Here is a 24,497-nt window from a genome sequence, read left to right as displayed (position 1 = left end):
CACACACACACACACATACACACAAATCTTGTAATGTCCACAGTTTCTGTCTTCCAAATATCAGTCACAAGGCTCTGGTCATCTTGAAGCTGTGGTAGAAGATACTTGCTCAAGGTGTTGTTGGACAGTAGGATTGAACTAGAGTCAATTACTTGTACAGTGAACTTCATAATCCTCTCAGCTACAGAGCAAACAAAGGGGCCTCTAAGTGATGACTTGATCTGCTAGAAAAGGCAGTTAAATCTTCATGTAACACTTTAACATCTTAAATAAGGAACAACACTTGGACGTGTTTGTGGCCAGAAAGTGTGTGATCTGGTTCTACACTACAACACCAACACAACCATGCCCTCCACTCATAAATAATGACATTATATTCTCAATTTCTTCTGCTATTTTGATTTTCAGATGCAGAAAATGTTGTCCAAAGGAAGGTCCATAATATAGGCAAATATAAACTTCATGTGAACTGGTATAAAATTCTAATTTGGCAAGAAGATGCAATGATTGTGTCAAATGGCCACAAAGACATGTCTGAAGAAATGTTGATTGACTTTTTGGAAAAGAAAGGAAAATTAGATGTTGTATATGTTTCCCCTAGAAGAAAACCTGGAACTTTTCTTGTGTATTGCCAAAATGAAATTGGTAAGTTTCTTCAAGATTAACTTGTTCTGAAAAAGATTTCTTGAATTTTGTTTTGTTAATAGGATTGGTATATCTTTTATGTTTTAATTGTTTCAATCATTAGATTGTGGCCATGCTGGGGCACCACCTTGAAGATCTTTTTTAGTTAAATGAATCGACCCCAGTGGTTCTTACTTTTTAAAACCTAGTAACTTATTTTATCACTCCATTTTGCTGATCTGTTAAGTTACAGAAACATAAACACACTGACACTAGTCATCAAGCAGTGGCAGGTAACAAACAGACACAAAGACACACACACACACACATACTGGGCTTCTTTCAGTTTCTGTCTACCAAATCCACTCACAATGCCTTGGTCGAACTGAGGCTACAGTAGAAGATACTCACCCAAGGTGCCATGCAGTGGGACTGAACCCAGAACCATGTCGTTGGGAAGCAAATTTCTTACCACACAGCCATGTCTGCACCTATTTATATCTTTGATTTCTTCCCAGATTTTGCGTTTTGGTTTCTCACTTTTATCAGGAAAGGAAGAAATTTGTCAGGAATGATGGTTATCAGGCAGGAAATCAGAAATATTAGAGATGATGTTTTGTCTGTGAAATTGATTCCAGTATTTGGCTGTTCCTTTGGTTTATAAACATTGGAAAGAGGGAAAGTAAATGGAATATTTTACCATCTTCGTTTGACTGAGAGAGAGAACTTGTTACGAATGTAATTTCTATCTAAAACAAAACAAAAAGAAAAGTGAGTCTTTACCATGTAAATGCATATTACAGAATAATAAAACAAATATATAGTTTAATTACAAAACAAAGTATATTTTGTGTGTCTTGGAAGGGTCATTGTGCCAATGATAAACACATACACAAGTCTGCTTGTCTTTTACTTTTAATTATAGTTTCAATATTAAACAAATAATATTGAATTCATCAAACTAAAATTTTCAAATCAATAAAATTGTACAAAGGATTCTCCATACAGGGTCAAATGTTTCGTTAATGTGCTTTTTTTTTTTCTGTTATTTCAACTCTCCACGTTATTTACCATTTCTCATTACAGACTTTGAAACATTTCTTCTTCTAAAACTTTCCTCTTTATAAATCAGAGCATTCTTTAACCTTTTAGCATTCAGATTAATCTGTCAAGCATTCATCATCATCATCATCATCATCATCGTTTAACGTCCGCTTTCCATGCTAGCATGGGTTGGACGATTTGACTGAGGACTGGTGAAACCGGATGGCAACACCAGGCTCAAGTCTAATTTAGCAGAGTTTCTACAGCTGGATGCCCTTCCTAACGCCAACCACTCAGAGAGTGTAGTGGGTGCTTTTACGTGTCACCTGCACGAAAAAGGCCACGCTCGAAATGGTGTCTTTTATGTGCCACCCGCACAAGCCAGTCCAGGGGCACTGGCAACGATCTCGCTCGAAAATCCTACTGGAGCCAGTCAGGTGGTACTGGCAACGGCCACGCTCAAAATGGTGCATCTCATGTGCCACCCGCACAAGAACCAGTCCAGGGGCACTGGCAACGATCTTACTTGGCTTGCCGGGTCTTCTCACGCACAGCACATTTCCAAAGGTCTCGGTCAGTAGTCATCGCCTCGGTGAGGCTCAATGTACGAAGGTCTTGCCTCACCACCTCAGCCCAGGTCTTCCTGGGCCTACCTCTTCCACGGGTTCCCTCAACTGTTAGGGTGTGGCACTTTTTCACGCAGCTATCCTCATCCATTCTCACCACATGTCCATACTAGCGCAATCGTCTCTCTTGCACACCACAACTGATGCTTCTAATGTTCAGCTTTTCTCTCAAGATACTTACACTCTGACGGGTATTCACATTGACATTACACATCCAACGGAGCATACTGGCTTCATTCCTTGCAAGCTTACGTATGTCCTCAGCAGTTACAGCCCATGTTTCACTGCCATGTAGCATGGCTGTTCGTACGCATGCGTCATACAGTCTGCTTTTTACTCTGAGTGAGAGTCCCTTTGTCGCCAGCAGGGGTAAGAGCTCTCTAAACTTTGCCCAGGCTATTCTTATTCTAGCAGCTACACTTTCAGCGCACCCACCCCCACTACAAACTTGGTCGCCCAGATAGCGGAAGCTATTGACTACCTCTAGTTTTTCACCCTGGAATGAGATAGAAGTTGTTTCCTGTTTGTTTACAGTCTTTATTGCACCTGAACATCTGCCACAAACAAAAACTAACTTGCTAGTTAACCTGCCTTTGATGTTGCTGCACCTCTTATGTGTCCATAGCTTGCACCGGGTACATCTTATAGAGTTACTACCTACTCCTTTTCTACATACTGAGCAGGGCCATCTACCTGAAGGGGTTTGTGTTTTATCTACCTTCCTACTTATTAGGATTTTGGTTTTAGCTAGGTTGACTCTAAGGCCCTTCAATTCTAGACCTTGCTTCCACACCTGAAACTTCTCCTCTAGTTCTGATAGTGACTCCACAATTAGAGCAAGGTCATCAGCATAGAGGAGCTCCCAGGGGCAACCTGTCTTGAACTCCTCTGTGATTGCCTGGAGGACTATGATAAATAAGAGGGGGCTGAGGACGGAACCTTGGTGGACCCCTACCTCTACCCGGAATTCATTGCTGTACTCATTTCCAACCCTCACCTTACTGGCAGCATCTCTGTACATGGCTCGCACAGCTCTCACTAACCATTCTTCTATCCCAAGTTTCCTCATTGACCACCAGATAAGGGATCGGGGGACCCTGTCAAAGGCTTTCTCCATGTCAACGAAAGCCAGGTACAGAGGTTTATCCTTAGCTAGGTATTTCTCCTGCAACTGTCTCACTAGAAATAAGGCATCAGTAGTGCTTTTACCTGGCACGAACCCAAACTGCATCTCATCTAAATTGATTCGCTCCCTAATTAGTTGGGCTATGACCCTCTCTGTAACTTTCTTAACCTGATCTAACAGCTTGATGCCTCTGTAATTATTTGTATCTAAAGCGTCACCTTTACCTTTGTAGCAGTTGACTATGATGCTGCTACACCAGTCATTGGGTATGACTCCTTCGTGTATCACCTGGTTCGTAATACGGGTGACTAGGCTATAGCCAACACTGCCAGATATTTTGAGCATCTCTGCAGTGATTCCTGATGGGCCGGGGGCTTTCCCGGTCTTCATACTCTTAATTGCTTTATCTACCCTGGTACTATCAACTCGGATAGCTGGTCCCTCCGAGTTGATGCTTATTTATTCACATCATTTCGTATTAATCAGGCATTATCTCATAGCTTTGAGATTTTGACAAGGTAATTGCTAATTTTTAGAATGATATTGTATGGTTGGTGTGAGAGGCCAGATATAGCTTGATCAGAGATTGAACATTCTGCATTCTAATTTCTTTCCATTTCTCAACATCTTCTGGAGTCTTTATATTCTTCATCCTTACCCTAACTCATCTCAGTTCTCTGCACATTTCTTTCTACCTGTTTGTGTATGTGTGTTTTTATGCTGTTGTGTGTGCATGTGAGTGTATGTGTGTGTTGTCCAATGCCTTACACCCTGTTGGTGCTGTTAAAGTCACTAATTAAGAACTATGGTGATTGTTGTTGTGATGATGGGATGAGCAGAGAGAACATCTACAAATGAAACATTGTATCATGAAGGTATCTCCTACATGGGGATGAAATCTTCTTCTTAGTTTACAAGAAGATATTCCATAGTAAAAAATGAGAGCAGCAAGTATATTTAACACAATGTTTCTTGCTTTGATAACTGTCAATAAATATCAAAATGGAAGAAGGTGGCCAGCTGGTTGAAATGTTAGCATGCCAGACAAAATGCTTAGCTGCATTTCATCTATCTTCGTGCTCTGTGTTCATATTCTGTTGAGAATAACTTTGCATTTCCTCCCTTCAGGGTTCAAGAGATAAGTACCAGTTGAATACTAGGGTCGATGTAATCAACTAACCCTTCTCTCCAAATTGCTGGCCTTGTGTCAGAATTTGAAATCTAGAGACATTTGGGGATGTGTTGTGCTTAAGAGGATCCATCAAGCCAAGTGCACCTGTGTTGGTGGCACATAAAGAGCATCTTTTGAATGTTGGGCCTCATAGAGGCAAAGTGGCTGAGTTCTTTTCGAGCGTTGGGCCTCACAGAGGCAATGACCAAGACTTTTAGCATTATGTCGTGCTTGGGAAGAAAATCCACCAAGGCATGTAAAAGCACCCATTACACTCTCGGAGTGGTTGGCATTAGGAAGGGCATCCAGCCATAGAAAACCATGCTGAATCAGACTGGAGTCTGGTGCAGCCTTCCAGTGTGCCAGCCCAGTCAAACCGTCCCACCCATACCAGCATGGACAATAGAACTTAAATTATGATGGTAATGATGATGTTAATGATGATGATGATGATGATGGCATATCTTTAGAAATAGTTGTGTAGTAATGTATTTTTAGTGAAATAATTTATTTTGTCTAAGTAGCTTCATCACTAACTTGTCTCTGATGTTGTCATGTCTTTAAACAAAGTACAATATTCTAGAATACAAGAATGAGCCCCAACGAGAAATGTGAAATTCCCATCTCTACCTTAAAATACACACTTTTAATAATCTGAAGACCTTTACACAGTTGCTCAGGCTGACAGAAATAGCAGGAAAGTATCCCTTCCATTACACCCTACCTTCTTCAAAACAGAAGCTACCATGCTAGTTATTGGAATGGTCATGGCTGGATTGTCTTTCATCATAAATCTGCTCAATCAAATTTTATTTCTTATATTTTACACTTTATTTATCCCTAAATAGAAATACCTTTAACATTTAAGGATCAGTAAACATTTACTAAAGGACACATCATCATCATCACCATCATCATGATCATCCTCACTGTTTTAACGCCCACTTTTCCATGCTTGCATGGGTTGGACAAAATTTGATGAGTTGGATTTTCTACAGCCGGATGCCCTTCTTGTTTCCAGCCCTCACCTATTTCCAAGTAAGGTAATGTTTCCCAGTGACCAGACATGTTTTAAGGAAGATTGGAAATGAAGGACACTGCTTTTATGACATGGACACTCGTTTACAATAAGCATGTGATGTCAATGCAAGGAGACAGTAACATACAGATGGACGGACAGACAAATGGCTTCTTTCAGTCTTCGTCTACCAAATCCACTCACAAGGCTTTGGTCAACTCAAGGTCATAGTAGAATACATTTGTTCAAAGTGCTACACAGTGAGACTGAACCGAAAACCATATGGCTGGGAAGCAACCTTCTTACCACACAGCCACACCTGTGCCTATATGGAGTTGTTAGATAATTGGAACTGCATTTTAATGCTAAAATCTCCAAATTTGGTAGAATTCTCAAAATCGTTTAAATCCAAACTGTGTTAAAACGTCAGTAAATTGATTTCAATTTGAATCTTTTACCAAAATTTCATCTATCACCATTCACTGTATTTATTGCAGATTTTGAATATGTTAAGAAGATGTGCCAAAAAAACCTCTTGAATGGAAATCAACTGAAAGTGGATAGAATTGAGGAAATAAACAGTGTTCAAGTGAAAACAGTTTCTTCAAATGTCAGCTTTGAGAGTCTTAAAAGCTATTTTAGATACAGGGAAAGAAGTTCTGGTGGAGATATTTCTTCAATACAACAACAAACCAGTGACACTTACATTGTAAGTTTTAAAGAGAAATCTGGTAAGTAATTTTTTTCCCTCTCTTTATCTAGTCTACCTATCATCATCATCATCATCATCATCGTATCACCTGTAATAGTAGTAGTAGTAGTAGTAGTAGTCCTTTTTATTCTCATCCTCCTCCTTACCCTCATTTTTCACAACAGCCACTGCCATACTGTAAAGACAGGGAAATCTGGAGTTTCATAAGTTGTAAAAGAGCTATCAGTCTTTTTGATCTGCTAAGGTCCCCTTTTTTTTTTGACATTGCCTGGAATGCACTGCCACTATTTCTGTTTAGAGGTACCTCCTGTTTTGCAGAGTGGGGGCACCAATATTTTTTAACTGTCTTGAACTATTTGGAAAATCGAAAAATAATTCACTGTTTTCCAAATATTTTGAAATATGGCAGAAAAAGAATTGATTATAATGTTAGCCGAATGGAGACACAAACTTTGTCCGAAAAGAAAGGGGATGCTGGTGTAGAAATGACTACAGTAATTGATGTAATGATGTCACACGAGCCAAAACGAACAAAAAAAGGTGATACATTTACCTGCCAACACCTTTGAAATGTTTGACAGTTCAACAATTCAAGAACATGTTCGACAGTTTCAGTAACAACAACAACAACAACAACAACAAGACTGATAACAAGTGTAAAGAAGGAGAAAACTAAATAAACTTTTGAAACAAATGCAAACACCACCACTGCTACCGTCACCTCCATTTCCACCATCACTGCCTTTGCTAAAGTAGCTATAGCTATGACAAGAGATGCCAAAAAGGAGATTTCTTTTGTCAGTGCTTCAAGAAATCTGGAAGAGTTCTGCATAGATAAAGAAAATTTAAAACTGGCCAGACAAATTGTAAAAAGAAATGGAAGAAGAGTAGCCCTGAACCCTTCACTCGAGGTGATTGAAAACATTTGGAGACGCATGGTTACTTACCACTGCATTGGAGTTAAATCATGCCAGGTAGAAAAGGCTACTGAAGCCCAAATTCAAAAATATCTTGGGCATATGTGGGAACACAAGGTCCACATAACTCGAGGAGAGAAGTTTTGCATGATTGAAGTGCAATTTGGCACTGAAGAAGCTATGTTTCATTTTGCGACCACACTGAGGAATGAAAAACTTTTCTTAATCCCCAGTTATTGTAGCCAATGCCTTGCTTTTAGCAAGATGAGAAATGTGCTGACAGAAATATCTATCACCTGGTTTTGGCATGTCTAGAGGAAGAAGTGACTATTATGAAGATACAGAATATACTGCAGCAAAACTGGTCAGGCATAGGTCTGGAATTGACCATACACACTGACTAAACATATATGGAGAAGGTCTCTAACTTGATAGGCCTCCCAGGTGGCACCCACCTGTCAGTGATAGTAGAAGAATGAAAGCTGTCATATTATATGTGGATCTGTGACTCACTTAAAGGCTTTCTGCCTTCAAAGAAAACAAACCACCCACTGCTACCAACAGGACAAACACAAAATCAAACAGAAGTGCTATGGGCTTCAAAACCCAATCCCAAACCAGAAAATATGCAAGGAACTGGACTTGCCCCATCATAGAAATTGGTGGGATTACAAACCACCTCCAGTGCTTCAAAATGATATCTTATTCACATGGAACTCTTTTGTTCAAACTGACCGAAAGACAGATGCAAATAGACCAGATATTATACTGATGGATTTCAGATGCCAATCATGCCACCATGTCAGTATGTCCCAATTGATGTGAATCTATCTGTGAAGACCTACCAAAATTTGACCACATACAAAGATCTTAGAATAGAAATTGGCAAAATGTGGAAACTCAAGACTAGAACAATACCCATGTTTGCAGGTGCCTTATGAATAATTATGAAAGGGGCTGGTTATTACCTGTCTCAAATCCCAAGGAATTCAAAAATGGAAGAAATTCAAACAAATAGTACTGATGGAGACTATTCATATTCTGTGAAAAATACTGTCTCTATAACTCCAAAACAATCTTTTTCCGCATATTATCAAAAGCACATGTTCTAAAATAATCCTTCTTATGAACCCAAGGTAGACAATTAAAGCACAAACTCCTCTCACCTAACCCCATTCTTCCCCAAAGACCATGACAGTTATCAACCATCCTATTCCTAACGCCCACTTGAACCTGCTGTCTCTTGGGGTTGTTAGGTGAGACTTGAACTCAGCTCATACAAATGCAAAGCCACATCATCATAGTAAGGATAATCCTTTCTACTATAGGTACAAAGCCTGAAATGTTGGTGGAGAGGGCAAGTCAGTCATGTCACCCCCAGTGCATGACTGGTACTTATTTTATAGGACCTGAAAGGATGAAAGGTAATCTCAGCCTTACAAGAATTTGAAGTCAGAGTGTAAAGACAGATGAAATGCTGCTAAGCGTTTGACCAGTATTTTATTGTTTCTGACAGCTCAACACCCAATGATGATGATGATGATGATGATGATGATGATGATGATGATGATGATGATGATGATGATGATGATGATGATGATTTACATTTTTTACTAATGATTCTTTAGAGAGAAATTTGTTGAAATAAGTGTTTTATTTTCTTATGTCCAATAATGTTGAACCAAGGGTAACAGTGTTACCCAACTCTAAAGTATTTATCCAAAACAAAGTTGTATTTATGAGAGGTCATTTATCTCTGGAAGCCTTCTTCAACTGAATAACCAGGTTTCTTTCCTTTAACATGTTACCCTGTTATATATTACTCAGCGTGTGCCATGTGATGTGGTAAGCATGTAAATTATGTGAAGCAGACAACACTGCCATATGAGTGATATATACATGGAAGAAAAATTATAAGAAAGGCTTTAAGATACACCATATATATATATATATATCCTTGATTAAAGTTTAAAGATTACATGTTTATAAGGACTTCTGGTCACCCATGTGCAATGATATACAGCAACTGGCCTGAGCATTACCTGTACCATACCTATACATGTATGCCCCAACAAATTTCTTTCCTCATTATTTTAAGAAAAACATTTTTTTAATGAAATTTTCTATAAATATGCTTTAGATGGTATAAATTCCAATTCTATTGGAATTTTTTGTAAAAAATACAAAAAAAAAGACCCTCAAAAACAAATATCTGACGTGTATCAATATTTATGTATGCTATCCCAGCAATCTTTATTTTCGCATTAAATTCCATTATTATTATAATATACACACTCTGAAAGGTATTTGTGGAAATTTTCATTTAAAAATAATTATTTTCCCAAAAGTTATGAGGAAACAAAGTTAATTTTGTGTGAATTTTCTAAAACTCCTCTCCTAACTCCCTCAAAAACATTTTTTCACAACAAATTCACAACTTATTGGAATTTACACCATCTGAATCATGTTTTAATACATGTTTTAAGCAAAAAAATTTTATAGGAGGTAGAAGATCACATTTTACTAACTAGTTTTGCTGTTTTCAGATTTCGAAAGTTTCAAGTATGTTCTTCAATGTATTTTGTGTCCATGTGGTAGAAGAAATAGTAAAAAATAATGTTATATAGCCTTGTCTCTATATAAAAGATGGGGAAGATGACTACAAGTTAGCATGTATTCTTTTGCTAAATCATATTTTCAAAAAGGAATATCGTTACTATTTATGTGGAATAAAATGGTTCTTTTAAGAGAGAGAAGAATGTTTAATTGTTTATTTTCAGAAACCACGTCACTAAACACATCCCTTCTTGGTCCACAACGGAAAGCAGCCCCTATGCCACCCAGAACTAATGAGACGTCCACAGAAACTGTTGATGGAGTTAAAATAAACCTAATGATTGGTTCAATTTCTAATGCGTCTGTGAGTAAACAGATTAATGTAACCTATTTACTTGTTATTTCATTTCCAAATAAGGAATCATTACAGTTAATTAAAACAGTTTCTCAATCTAACTCAAACATTTTATTTCCTTCACATCTTATATCTTGAGAATATCTTTTGCTAACTTTAACAACCTCAAACTTCCTACACCCATTCTGTAGAGCCTTTCTTAACAACAATATCAACTGCAACACTGTATCTCTCTTCTCTCCGTGGACTGTTCCTTAGTTGTTTACCATAAATTACTTTTGTAGGTTGATGTCATCGTTAACAGCACCAATAAATATCTCCAGCTTAATGATGGTTCTATCTCCAAATTTATTCTCAATGCCGCTGGTCCTCAGATGCAAGTTGAATGTAGCCAGAAATATCCTCAAGGTATTTCTACATGTAAAATAGCCATCACTAAAGGATATAACCTCAGCTGTAAGAATGTATTTCATCTGACATTACCTCCCTGGGGTAAAAATTCTTCTCATTTAGTAAGTATCAATCATATGACATTGATTTATTGAAACGGTTAATAATTGAAGAGAACCTTATGCATGTTGTCTGAGAATCATAAAGCAAATGACAGCATCCTGTTTAATATTTGTTATTCCAAGTTTTCATTGGAAGCAAGCAGAAGATGCCGATGAACAGGACACTTTTATATATAAATAGAAGGAAAAAAGCCTCAAGGCCTAACAACAGTTATATGACTGATAAATAAGACTATATTAAAACACATTTCTGTGTTTTACTGTCTGTATTGGTGTGTTTTCTCTCTCATGGCACTATCACTAGAGAGGTTGTCATGTCCTCTCCAACACTAAAGACTCCTCTTGTGTCTGCATTGTCTCTCTTCAATCACCAACCATTTTTCATGGTGGATTGGGTCTGTTTTATTGTAGCAGCATCATGAGTGAGGTTGCCTTGTCCCTTGCAGGACTAAAGAGTGATAGGAAAGACAGTTGTGTTTAGAAGTGGCAGGAGTGAGAGGAGTTGTAAGAGGAGAATTTATTACAACTTAATGATTTCTTCCTGTAATAGGAAAATAATCAAATAAAATGTTCATTATCAATTACTAAACAATTATTTTTTTTAGACTCTGGCAAACTTGACTCAAATAATAACCATTTGTCTCCATACTGCTGAGAGAATGGGAGCAAAAAGCCTTGCATTTCCTATATTAGGGGCCGGGGTATTGAAGTACCCCATTAAAAAACTACCCAGAACAATGTATAAAGCAGTGAAAAACTACTCAAATCAAAATTCAAGCCAGATCAAAGATGTTTACTTTGTGGTTTATCCTCAAGACACAGAAATAGTAAAGGTTGGTTGATGTATTTGTTGTTTGTTGTTTTATGTTGATATTTTTGGATTTCACTAAAACAAAAAAGATATGCCGCAATAAACTAAAGAAATAGAAATGAAAATAAAATATAGAATCATTCTCATTATTTATCATCTGTTTTCCATGCTGGCATGGGTTGGACAGTTTGACAGGAACTGGCAAGTCAAGGTGCCAGACCTGGTTCCATTCTTTGTTTTGGTATGGATTCTGCAGTTGGGATACCCTTCCTAACACCAACCAATTTACAGAGTGTACTGGGTGCTTTTTATGTGGCACCAGCACCAACAGAATTACCAATTATCTTGCAAGACGAGAACCCCTCAGCTGGTCGGGGGTGGGGGGAATGGTATTAATTGGGTGTGGCTTCATGCCAGTTGAAAGTTTTAAGGTATAGCGGGGACAGAGAGAGGTATCTTGCTGTAGAGTAGATACATGAATGCCCCAGTTGGAAGGAAAAGGAAAGAAGGGGTCAAATAGTAAGATGAAAAGAGTGATAGTGAGAGACGTGATGGTGGAGATGTGACGGGACATGCCCTCGAGGGACATGGGGGTAGTGAGGATAGGTAAGGGGACATAGAGGCTTCGGTTGGGTGAGGGGGCAGGATGAGATGACTGTGACAAATGATGCAGTGAAATATAGAAATGGCTTGTGGGGTTGCAGTAGATATATGAGGGCATTGAGGGTAATAGCAGGTAAGCAAGGAGTTGATGATGGAGAGCAGCAGGGGAAAAAGAGAGAAGGTGCAGAAAGGAAGTGGGGGTAGTATGTGCCTATTCTGCTCTCAGGTGACAGAGGAAATGGTGGACGTTAGGGAATGGAATGTGTGTGTATGGAATGGGGGAGAAGGTTGTTAAGGCAGAGCTCCTCATAGACAAACATTACCATTATTAGGATATGAATTCTGTTGTGGTGGGCATGTCTTCTTAAGTACAGCAATGTACCATATATCTCATCCCTTTGTCATCTCCTTCGTAAAGCTCACCGCTTTGAGATTGACCTTCAATTCTTCGTCCCATGTCTTCCTGGAGTCTCCCTCTTCCACAGATTCCAACAACATCACAGGCCAACTTGATATTTTTGGAATAAACCCAAAACATATTCTACAATTCATGAAGGAAATGATTATGAAAATAAAATATGAAAGCTTCTCTCCATCTTGCCTCTTGTGGCAATTTTCTTTCATGTAAATTGTAGCAGTATGGGTAGCTAAATGTGATGTTGATGTGTCAATGTACGTTGTTGGGTGTAGCAGATGGAGATAGGGGTGTTGGATGACATCAAAGTAAAACAATGAGGAAAGCAGTTGTATGCTGTCGACTTAATGTGACAGTCCCCTGAAGGGAATAATACTACTGTTGGTTAGACCTAGGAAGTTGCACCGCTTCCTGTTGGCCTTGACACATTTCGTGTGTCCTTATGTTTACAAGGGGGAGACAAGCACCTCCACCCAGCTAAGCCTGCATCCAGAGACAGTAGTATTATTCCCTTCATGGGACTGTCACATTAAGTTGACAGCATACAACTACTTCAGCATATCACCACTGCATAAATCTGATAGATTTAGAAATGTATTATTTCTAATGAGGAAAGCATTGGAATGTAGTTTAAATCATTTATTTGATCCACACTTGCATCTACATGTTGGATACACAAAGTTTAATTTACAATATCAATGAAGGCCGCTACATAAAGTTACCAACTGCTTTGAGTTGGCAAAGTGAAAATAACAACAGGAGAAGTAGAATGTTGATTTGATGAGAGAGTCCATGGCATATTTTGTGTCTGTGTGTGCATTGGTCATTTGGTCGAGTTGTGTTGTTTTTCTGTCCTATCTTTTTGTGTTCTGCTACTGTGTTGTGTCATTGGCTATTATATTTCGCTCATGCTGACTATGTGGCTCTCTGTTGGTTGCTTACCTGTTGCAAAGCTGTCTGCTCATCTGTCGTCTATCTAAGGTAACTATTTATAATTGTCATCCTAGCTAGAAGACCAGACATACTATAGGAGTCATTACTACTTATCTAGGTCACCTGCTGTCCAGTTGAACCTCTAGTGTCACAGCTTAGGTCGGAGGTCAAATGGAAATCCATCTATCACATTTTGAAAGGATAAAGAAATTTCTGTCACACCTGTTCAGCCAGTGGTAGATCAGGTGAGTGAGAATCCTTAGATTCAGTTTCGAATCTCAGCTTGAAAATAAAATGTTAGTTTTTTTGCATAAATAAATGTTTATATCAATTTAAAAGATTTATCCAAAAAGTCTTATTTAACTATTATTTTTAGCACAACCTGTGGGTGAAGGTAAAGAATATGCACACCCAGTGCTTAGGGTTAGGAATAGGGTTAGGGTTTAGGGTTAGAGTTTAGGGTAAGGGTTAGGGTTAGGGATTAGGGTTAGGTTTAAGATTAGGGTTAGAGTTACGCGGAAAATGGATGGTGTGTGTATTCTTTAACTCTGCACAATACGTGTTATGTTACCAATAGTTTTCTTTCATATAAATACATGTTGATTTAAAAATTTGCCAGCAAAATCTTATAAAATGACAATGTTCCAAAAGATGTACATGTTTCATCATCATCATCATCATCTTTTAACATCTACTTTCCATGCTAGCATGGGTTGGACGATTTGACTGAGGACTGGAGAACCAGATGGCTACACCAGGCTCCAATCTGATTTGGCAGAGTTTCTACAGCTGGATGCCCTTCCCAACGCCAACCACTCCAAGAGTGTAGTGGGTGCTTTTACGTGCCACCTGCACGAAGGCCAGTCAGGCGGTACTGGCAATGGCCATGCTCAAAATGGTGTATCTTACATGCCACCTGCACAGGAGCCAGTTGAGCGGTACTGGCAACGATCTTGTTTGAATGTCTTTTCATGTGCCACCGGCAGAAGTGCCAGGAAGGCGATGCTGGTAATGATCAAACTCAAATGGTGTTATTTATGTGCCACTGGCACGGAAGCCAGGCAGCTGCTCTGGCAACGATCTTGCTCGAACAGTGCTCTTAGCGCTCGAGTGAACGAAATATACTTAAGAAACAACTATATTTTGTATTCATTATCTGTAATCTACTCGCAAAACACTTCAGTAGCTCTATTTTGCAACGCTTGCAAACTTATATGTCTTATGATCATTTAAGTGCTACAACCTCCATAATAACCAACCTTCAATTTGATTTTCTGTTCCTAGATTAATCAGAAACATAGATTGCTGTGCTACCCATAAACCTTCTTGGTAGTTCAAGTAATTGGTGAAAAATAACACCAAAGCAACTTAAACACTCCAAAGGATGGGTGTGTTTGCTAGTTAAAAATAATTAATAGCCACAAGGCGTATTAATTAATTGCCAGAAGGTTTATTAAAGGTAATTAATAACCAGAAGGTTTCATCATCATCATCGTCGTTTAACGTCCGTTTTCCATGCTGGCATGGGTTGGATGGTTTGACTGAGGACTGGCAAGCCAGAAGGCTGTACCAGGCTCCAATCTGATCTGGCAAGGTTTCTACAGCTGGATGCCCTTCCTAATGCCAACCACTCTGAGATTGTAGTGGGTGCTTTTTACATGCCACCAGCACAGGAGCCAGTCAGGTGGCACTGGCATTGAACATGCTTGAATGGTGCTTTTTACATGCTGCCAACTTGGGTGCCAGTCAGGTGGCATTGGCAATGATCATGCTTGAATGGTGCTTTTTATGTACCAATGGTAAGGGTGCCAGTTAGGTGGTACTGTCATCAGCCAACGATTTCACTTGCCTCAACAAGTATTCACACGTGCAGTTTATTGCCCAATGATTGAAAGGTACTCTTAAATAGGCTGGTTATGATACACTGGCATAGGCCATGGCTACAGTCTCACTTGGCTTGCCAGGTCTTCTCAAGCACAGTATATCTCCAATGGTCTCGGTAACTTGTCTTCGCCTCGGTGAGGCCCAATTTTTGAAGGTCATACTTCACCACTTCACCCCAGGTCTTCCTGGGTCAACTTATTCTACAGGTTCCTGCTATTGCTAGGGTGTGACAATTTTTCACACAGCTGTCCTGATCCATATGCAACACATGGCCATACCAGCACATTTGGCTCTCTTGCACACCACATTTGATGCTTCTTAGGTCTTACTTTTCTCTCAGGGCACTTACACTCTGTCGTGTATGCACACTGACACTACACATACAGTGGAGCATACTAGCTTCATTCCTTGCAAGCTTATGCATGTCCTCAGCAGCCATGAAGGTAATTAATAGATAGAAGGTTCATTAAAGGTAATTAATAGCCAGAAAGTTTATCAAAGATAATTAATATCCAGAAGGTTTATCAAAGATAATTAATAGGCAGAAAGTTTATTAAAGATAATTAATAACCACAAGGCTTATTAAAGGTAATTAATAGCCAGAATTTATAAAAAATAATTAATAGTCAGCAAATTTATCAAAAATAATTAATAGCCAGGTCTATTAAGAATAATTAATTGCCAGAAGGCTTGTTAAAGATAATTAATAGCCAGAAGGTTTATTAAAAATATTTAATAACAAGAAGGCTTATTAAAGATAATTAATAGCCAGCAAATTTATCAAAAATAATTAATAGCCAGGTCTATTAAGAATAATTAATTGCCAGAAGGTTTATTAAAAATAATTAATAACGAGAAGATTTATTAAAAATATGTGGAAATCTGACGTTGTGATTGTCTGTGGAGTTGTTATCTAACTCCTCCTACATCGTTTTATCGATTTTGATGAAACGTGAGTAGAACGTATGTCTGGAAAACTAGTGACACACTTAGATTGTTGAAAAAAATCGATAATAGGGCCCCTGGAAGGGATTCTTATATCTACTACATTTAACTGTTATATTATTTTTAAACATCGAAGGGAAATAACCCATTCGCTCCTGAAAGGGATCCTTATATATAGCCAAGGGAAATAACCCATTCATGTTCATAAATTATTTGGTATATCAAATTGAATATGCTTATTTTTTAGTATTTGAACTATTTGAGTTATTTTCACAATTTATCCAGTACAGCACTTAAACAAGTAAATAGCATTTTCCTAACAACAGATGTACTTACGAATATAGCAACACTGGTGCCGCTGAGGGTAATATTCTCTGCAAATGCACAAAAGCTGTTTTCAGTTATTTACTTTGAATTGTTATTATCTCATATCTGATTAACCTTTTATTACGTAACACACTTCACGATTTTAGTATACATACCTTATTAGTATTTCCTCCAATGGGTGCTAGTTACGCAATACTGGCATCTATGAACTCACTTGGTTTGACAAGTCTTCTTAAGCATGCTATATTACCAAAGCTCTCAGTCACTTATCGCTGTCTCTGTGAGGCCTAACTATGATTTCTCTTGGCTTGATAAGGCATTTCAAGCACAGCATATCACCAAAGTCTTGGTTACTAGTCATTACCTCTTCCACAGGTTCCCTTCACTGTTAGAGTGTGGTACATCTTCACACAGCTGTCCTTGTCCATACGTATCACATGACCAAACCAGTGCATTCGTCTCCCTTGCACACCACATCTGATGCCTCTTGTCCCAAACTTTTCTCTCAAGATGCTCACACTCTGTCGAACATGCACACTGACATTGCAAATCCAGTGAAGCATACTGGCTTCATTTCTTTCAAGCCTACACATGTCTTCAGCTGTCACAGCCCATGTTTCACTGCCATGTAGCATGGCTGTTCTAACACAGGCTTCATAATTCTGCCTTTCACTCTGAGAGAGAGGCCCTTCATTGCTAGCAGAGGTAGGGGCTCTCTGAACTTAGCCCAGCCTATTTATATTCTCACAGCTATGCTCTCAGAGCTTCCACCCCCACTACCAACCTGGTCACCTAGGTAATGGATGTTGTCAACTACTTCTAGTCCCCCCCACCCCGGAATTTGATGGAGTCTATTTTCTGTACAATTTTAGTGCTAACTCTACCTGTGATTCTGCCACACACAAAAACTGATTTCCCTGTTAACCTTCCTCTGATATTGCTGCACCTCTTATGTTCCCTCAATGGAGTTTTTACCTACAGCTTTTCTATAGATTGAGCTGGGCCATCTACCTGAAGTAGTTTGTGATTTGTCTGCTCTTCTACATGCTAAGACTTTGGTTCTTGTTAAATTAACTCTAAGGCCTTTGATTCAAGACCTTGCTCCCTCACTTGAAATTTCTTTTCTAGTTCAGGTAGTGATTCAGCTATATGAAGAATGTCATCAGTATAGAGAAACTGCCAGGGGCAGCCCATTTCAAATTCCTCTGTTATTGCCTGGAGGACTATGATGAACAAGAGGGAGCTGAGGACCGATCATTAGTGAACCCCTACTTGTACCCTGAATTCCTTGTTATACTTGTTGCTAACCTTTACCTAATCAACAGCATCCATGAACATGTCTTGTACAGCTCTCACCAACCACTCATCTATCCTTAGCTTCTGCATTGACCACTGGATAAAGGAGTGGGGGACCCTATCAAAGGCTTTCTCCATGTCAACAAAGCCAGATACAGGGGTTTATCTTTGGTTTGCAGTTGCCTAACTATGAATATAGCATCAGTTGTGCTCCTGCCTGACACAAATCCAAACTGTATCTCATCAGATCGTGTCATATAGCCAGCTAGAGACGATGTCTCCTGGGGCTAAATTACAGCAACATTCGTCCTAAACCAGGACTGCCATGTTATGTTTGCAAACAATCTTTACTCCAAAGTACTGTTGCTGAATATCTCTCATTGCGAGATTTAAAAATAGTAATTTTCTAATTTATAGATCAGTGACTAGTTGTCACTTTAAAAACTATATATTTCGAATGGGAATTTGGCAGTGCCACCTCTAGCCGAACAATTATTCTGTGCTGATGAAGGGAAATAACCCGGAAATCACGATACACAGAGAGGGTGCTAGATTCCTTTATTCGAAAGTATAAGGACACAGATCATGTCATATAGCCAGCTGGAGACGATGTCTCCTGGGGCTAAATTAGAGCAATATTAGTCATAAACCAGGACTTGTTGCAAAGTGTCCAATGGACAAGCCTGGCTATATTGTCGCGGCTATTTTCCTTCTGGGCTGGTGACGTACATTGGCTGGTAATATGCCATACGGTTTCACAGTTTTCTCCACAGATTCTGCACTTATCACTTTCTGCTGTATTTTATGTAGTTTGTTCTTAGTGCTTGATCTTGGGCAGCACAGATTAGAGCCTCTGTTTCTGGTTTTAAATCACTTTTAGTCATCCACAGCCATCTTTTTTCTCTGTCTGTCTTATCTTCAGTATCCTTATGAAATTGACCATGCATTCTTTTCTTTACCCATCTATCTGCTTCATAACATCCCCCGACGGTATTGTTAACCCGTCCATACATTTGATTTTGCCTCTCTTCAAGACTAACACACCACACTTTCTCAGTCTGAACTCCATTCTGATATCAGCACTGAAGGTATACACAGTATCGAGGGAACTGATTTGGGATTCATCTTTACCATAAAGTTTGAGGTCATCCATGAATAACAAGTGGTTGACTTTTTGTTGTCAGCTTTTGAATATATACCCAGCCTTTGCTTTCCTCAGAATCAGTGTTAGTGGTATCATGTATAGTACAAAGATCAGTGAGGATAGGTAGTTCCCTTGGAAGATGCCCCTCCTAATTTCTACTGTCCCTAAACTTCTTCCATATGCTGTCAGGTCTGTCCTCCAATTCGCCATACTTTTTCCAAGCAATCACTCAACATTCAAAGCAATACCAAATAGGTTCACACACTTCATAATACAAGAATGTGGGATCATATCGTATGCCTTATGATAGTCGATCCATGACATGGCTAAGTTACTTTTCCTCCTCTTGCAGTCTCTAAGTACAGTTTTGTTTATCAGGAGTTGATCCTTGGTACCTCTGCACTTATGCTTGCAACCCTTCTGCTCATGTGGCAGGACTCCATTTTTTTCCAGATGTTTGTACATTGACTCTGCGACTATTCCAGTCAATAACTTCCACATAAGTGGCAAACAGGATATTGGCCTGTAATTGTCTACCATATTGCCTTTTTCGATGTTTTTCAGACACAGCACTGTCCTACACAATGTCAACTACTCTGGTGTAACTTGGTCGGCATTTAACAAGGTGTTGAGTTGCGCAGCTATTCGGGGATGACATTTACCAAATCTTTTGAGCCAGTAGCTTTGAACTCCATCTGGTCCTGGGGCCTTCCAGTTGTTAATTTTTTTTTTTGATTTCTTTCACTTTCCAAACTGAAATGACTAGTTCTGCCTGTTTTGGACAGACTACAGTTTGTATCAGTTCCTGCAACCATTCAACATCCTTCTTGTGCTCCTTGTCTTTGCTCCAGATGTCACTCCAAAACCTTTGTCTTTCATTATTATCTGGTATCACCTTTTCATCTGTACACCCTCCATTTATTTCTTTATAGAATCTCTTCTGACCTACTCTGAATAACCTATTCTGGTGGTGTCCCTTCATTCCTTGGTCGTACCTTACCATCTTTGCTTTCTTTGCAACAAGGCACTGTTTCAGGTCCTCCACTACTACCATCAGGTCCTTTCTTTCAATATTATACTTCCTTTTCAGCGCCCTGTATTTTTGTTCACTTTTAAGCTCCCCTTTCTCTTTTCAGTCTAACAGAGATTTCCTTCGATAGCATGTCTAACCCTGCTTGGATTCTTCTTTTCCACCATTTCCACCTGCCTTGATCAAATTATTTGTTTCTGTGATGTTGTTTGTTCTGATGTATTTCAGAATCTCATTGACATTTTTCATTTCTTGGTTCAATTTCCATCGATCAACCTTTTTAAGGTTGCAAATAATGTTTAGTATTTTCTATATATATCGGTATTGTAATTTAGGTGTTTCAATATTTTTTTTTTTTTTAAATATATTTCTAATTTATATATTTTTATTATGCTTTCATTCATATTCTTATTTTCCTATTTAATATGACTTCTAATATGTATTTTTAACTTTGATCCATTAATGATAATAACAATAAGTTAAATAGTCTGAGGATGCACTGGTGGATTTATGTATTAGATATAGCCTAGATAAACACCCCGCCAGTGCAGAAACACATGTAGCATTGATTAGAAATACCTTCTTTCCCCACAAACTAATAAAAGGTAAGTTATATATATATATTTTCAAATAATTTTATTGTATTTTATAGTAGGTTTTTTAACTGCTTATATTATTTTATTGGATATAACTTTCTATGTGTATTCCATACAATAAGGTTGTCCTGAAATAGGAGTTGTGGGCCTATTGGTAAAATCCCAAAGTTTTAATAATATTATACATATACATATATAAGGTTGCTCAATAAAGAGAATGAATGGGAGAAAGAGAGTCTGCTGAATGTCGACCCAACAGAGGGACCAACTATCCGAATTGACAGTACCTTGGTAGATAAAGCAATTAAGAGTATGAAGACAGGGAAAGCCCCTGGCCCATGAGGAATCACTGCAGAAATGCTCAAAATATCTGGTGGTGTTGGCTATAGCCTAGTCACCCGTATAGTTAACCAGGTGATACACGAAGGAGTCATACCCAATGACTGGTCTAGCAGCACCATAGTCAACTGCTACAAAGGTAAAGGTGACGCTTTAGATACAAATAATTACAGAGGTATCAAGTTGTTGGATCAGGTAATGAAAGTCATGGAGAAGGTCATAACCCAACTAATTAGGGAGAGAGTCAGTCTAGATGAGATGCAGTTTGGGTTCGTGCCAGGGAAAAGCACCAATGGTGCTATATTTCTAGTAAGACAGCTGCAGGAGAAATGCCTAGCCAAGGATAAACCTCTGTACCTGGTTTTCATTGACATGGAGAAAGCCTTTGACAGGGTCCTCCGATCCCTTATCTGGTGGTCAGTGAGGAAACTAGGGATAGAAGAATGATTAGTGAGAGCTGTGCGAGCCATGTACAGAGACGCTGTCAGTAAGTGAGGGTTGGCAACAAGTACAGTGAAGAATTCCGGGTAGAGGTAGGGGTCCACCAAGGTTCAGTCCTCAGCCCCCTCATATTCATCATAGTCCTCCAGGCAATAACAGAGGAATTCAAGACAGATTGCCCCTGGGAGCTCCTCCATGCTGATGACCTTGCTCTAATTGCTGAGTCACTATCAGAACTAGAGGAGAAGTTTCAGGTGTGGAAGTAAGGATTAGAATCGAAGGCCCTTAGAGTCAACCTAGCTAAAACCAAAGTCCTAATAAGTAGAAAGGCAGACAAACCACAAATCCCTTCAGGTAGATGGCCCTGCTCGATCTGTAGAAAAGGCGTAGGTAGAAACTCTATGAGATGTATCCGGTGTAAGCTATGGACACTTGAGAGGTGCAGCAATATCAAAGGAAGGTTAACTAGGAAGATAGTTTTTGTATGTGGCAGATGCTCAGGAGCAATAAACACTGAAAATGTGCAGAGAACATTTCTGGGAGAAAAACTAGAAGTAGTTGATAGCTTCCGTTACCTAGGTGAGCAAGTCAGTAGCGGTGGGTTGTAACTCTGAAAGTGTAGCTGCTAGAATAAGAATAGCCTGGGCAGGGTTCAAAGAGCTCCTACCTCTGTTGCTGACAAAGGGACTCTCACTCAGAGTAAAAGGTAGACTGTATGACACATGTGTACGAACAGCCATGCTACATGGCAGTGAAACATGAGCTGTGACTGCTGAGGACATGCATAAGCTTGCAAGTAGTGAAGCCAGTATGCTCCGATGGATGTGTAATGTCAGTGTGCATACACGACAGAGTGTAAGTATCTTGAGAGAAAAGTTGGACCTAAGAAGCATCAGATGTGGTGTGCAAGAGAGACGACTGCACTGGTATGGCCATGTGGTGAGAATGGATGAAGATAGGTGTGTGAAAAGGTGTCACACCCTAGCGGTTGAGGGAACCTCTGGAAGAGGTAGTGAAGCACACCTTTGAACATTAGGCCTCACCGAGGCAATGACTAGTGACCAAGACCTTTGGAAATATGCAGTGCATGAGAAGACCAGGCAAGCCAAGTGAGACCATAATCTAAGGCCTCTGCCAGGGGTGTAGCCAGCCCGCTTATGCATACCTTTCCTTTATCGGACACTGAACTCTGCGTGCGAAGACCTGTTGAGGCAAGTGAAATCGAAATCGAAATCGAAATCAAATTTGATGACAGTACCGCATGACTGGCATCCGTGCTAGTGGAGCACTAAGAGCACCATCCGAGCATGATCATTGCCAGAGCAGCTGATTGACTCCCATGCTGGTGGCACATATAAAGCACCATTCGAGTATGAACATTACCAGCGTCACTTTACTGGTACATGTGCTGGTGGTATGTGAAAAAATATATTCAAGCGAGGTCGTTGCCAGTGCCACTTGACTGGCTCCTGTGCAGGTGGCACATAAAAAACACCATTTGAGCATGGCTGTTGCTAGTGCCGCCTGACTAACCCTCGTGCTGGTGGCACGTAAAAGCACCCACTACACTCTCAGAGTGGTTGGTGTTAGGAAGGGCATCCAGCTGTAGAAACTCTGCCAGATCAGATTGGAGCTTGGTGCAGCCTTCTGGCTCGCCAGTCCTCAGTCAAATCGTCCAACCCAGGCCAGCATGGAATATGGACGTTAAACGATGATGATGATGATGATGATGATGATGATGATGATATATATGCATACATACATAGATGTTTTCCCACTGTACCAATGAGGACTCAGGACTGCATACATACTAACATAGTTATACAATATATATATACCTCTATCCAAGATCGTCTGTTGGAGTAACAAAGACCATCTTGTCATTTTCAAAGGTGGCTGATGACTTGTGCAATAACATTGAAGAGAAGAGGTGTTAATATGCTAATTAACCCATAGCTGGGATTTTGACAGGTAGAGTTAGTTCAGGTCAGAGTAGACCTGTGAACAGTATTGGTTACAGGTGGCTTCACATTCCTCAACACGCTGGACCTCCTGAACAGACACTCACTGCTGGATACGGTTTGAAGTTGTACTCAGGACTGCATGTGTATGTACACACACATGTACAAACATACATGTATGTGATCAATACCACATGTACAAACGTCTGATCAATTCCATCTATATGCCTATGTATGTATGCATGTATGCATGTATGTATGTATGTATGTATGTATGTATGTACCTATGTACATACGTACCTACCGACCTACACATACACACACACACCACATGCTGAGACCCCCTTCGGTCATGACTGTCCATGGGATTGCACCTAGAAAGTTACCCACCCAGGCACAAATCTGGGAAAGTTTGTTTATGGAAGACCAGCAGTCACCCATGCATATCAACCCCCGCTCTCCACACCACTGATGTTATCCAAGGGAAAGGCAAAGGGGCCGATACAACTCGGCACCAGTGACGTCGCAACTCATTTCTACAGCTGAGTGAACTGGAGCAATGTGAAATAAAGTGTCTTGCTCAAGAACACAACATGCAGCCTGGTCCGGGATTCAAACTCACAATCTTGCAATCATAAGCTCGGCACTCTAACCACTGAGCCATGCACCTTCACACAAATAACATATATACATATATACATATGTTGATGTGAATATCTCTTTGAATACCAAAGAAAAAGAAGATAATTTTGAACAACTGCTTCAAAACCTCCAGCTTCTATTTCAGGATTACAAATTTACATCAAGCCAATGAATTTCAACACAAATATTCTGTTTTTGTTTTAATCAGTTTTGGAAATAATGAAGAATGAAGTAAATTAGCTTTGTCCTTATTGAGCTGGTGTTTGGACACAACATGGAATCTTGATACCAATTTTAATTCCATGCATAATTTTTTTACAGCCACTTAAACAAGCAAATTTCATTTCCTTTTATTCTGTAAGTAAAAATGCTTCACCAAACTACAAAATATTCAAAAGCCTGTTCCTCATAAAAAGTTATTCTATAATACAATAAATGGAAATATAAATTTAAAACAATATTTGTGATA

The 24,497-nt window shown here is 39.3% G+C and overlaps 1 protein-coding gene across 2 annotated transcripts in view; it reads left to right on the top strand.

Annotated features, from left to right (window-relative positions):
- The window catches only part of LOC106883257 (protein mono-ADP-ribosyltransferase PARP15), an 89,580-nt gene that overhangs the window by 17,431 nt on the left and 47,652 nt on the right, over nt 1-24,497 (top strand). For both annotated transcript variants that reach the window (XM_089364929.1, XM_089364922.1), the window contains 5 exons: nt 409-645; nt 6,107-6,340; nt 10,019-10,158; nt 10,434-10,661; nt 11,267-11,494. In XM_089364929.1, the coding sequence (XP_089221055.1) occupies nt 409-645; nt 6,107-6,340; nt 10,019-10,158; nt 10,434-10,661; nt 11,267-11,494 (1,067 nt within the window). The remainder of the gene's footprint in view (nt 1-408; nt 646-6,106; nt 6,341-10,018; nt 10,159-10,433; nt 10,662-11,266; nt 11,495-24,497) is intronic.

The sequence above is a fragment of the Octopus bimaculoides genome, chromosome 1 (genome assembly GCF_046866305.1).
Source record: "Octopus bimaculoides isolate indiv1 chromosome 1, ASM4686630v1, whole genome shotgun sequence".
NCBI lineage: Eukaryota > Metazoa > Mollusca > Cephalopoda > Octopoda > Octopodidae > Octopus > Octopus bimaculoides.
The sequence above is the reverse complement of the archived record's forward strand: the minus strand, read 5'-3'. Positions and strand labels throughout refer to the sequence as shown.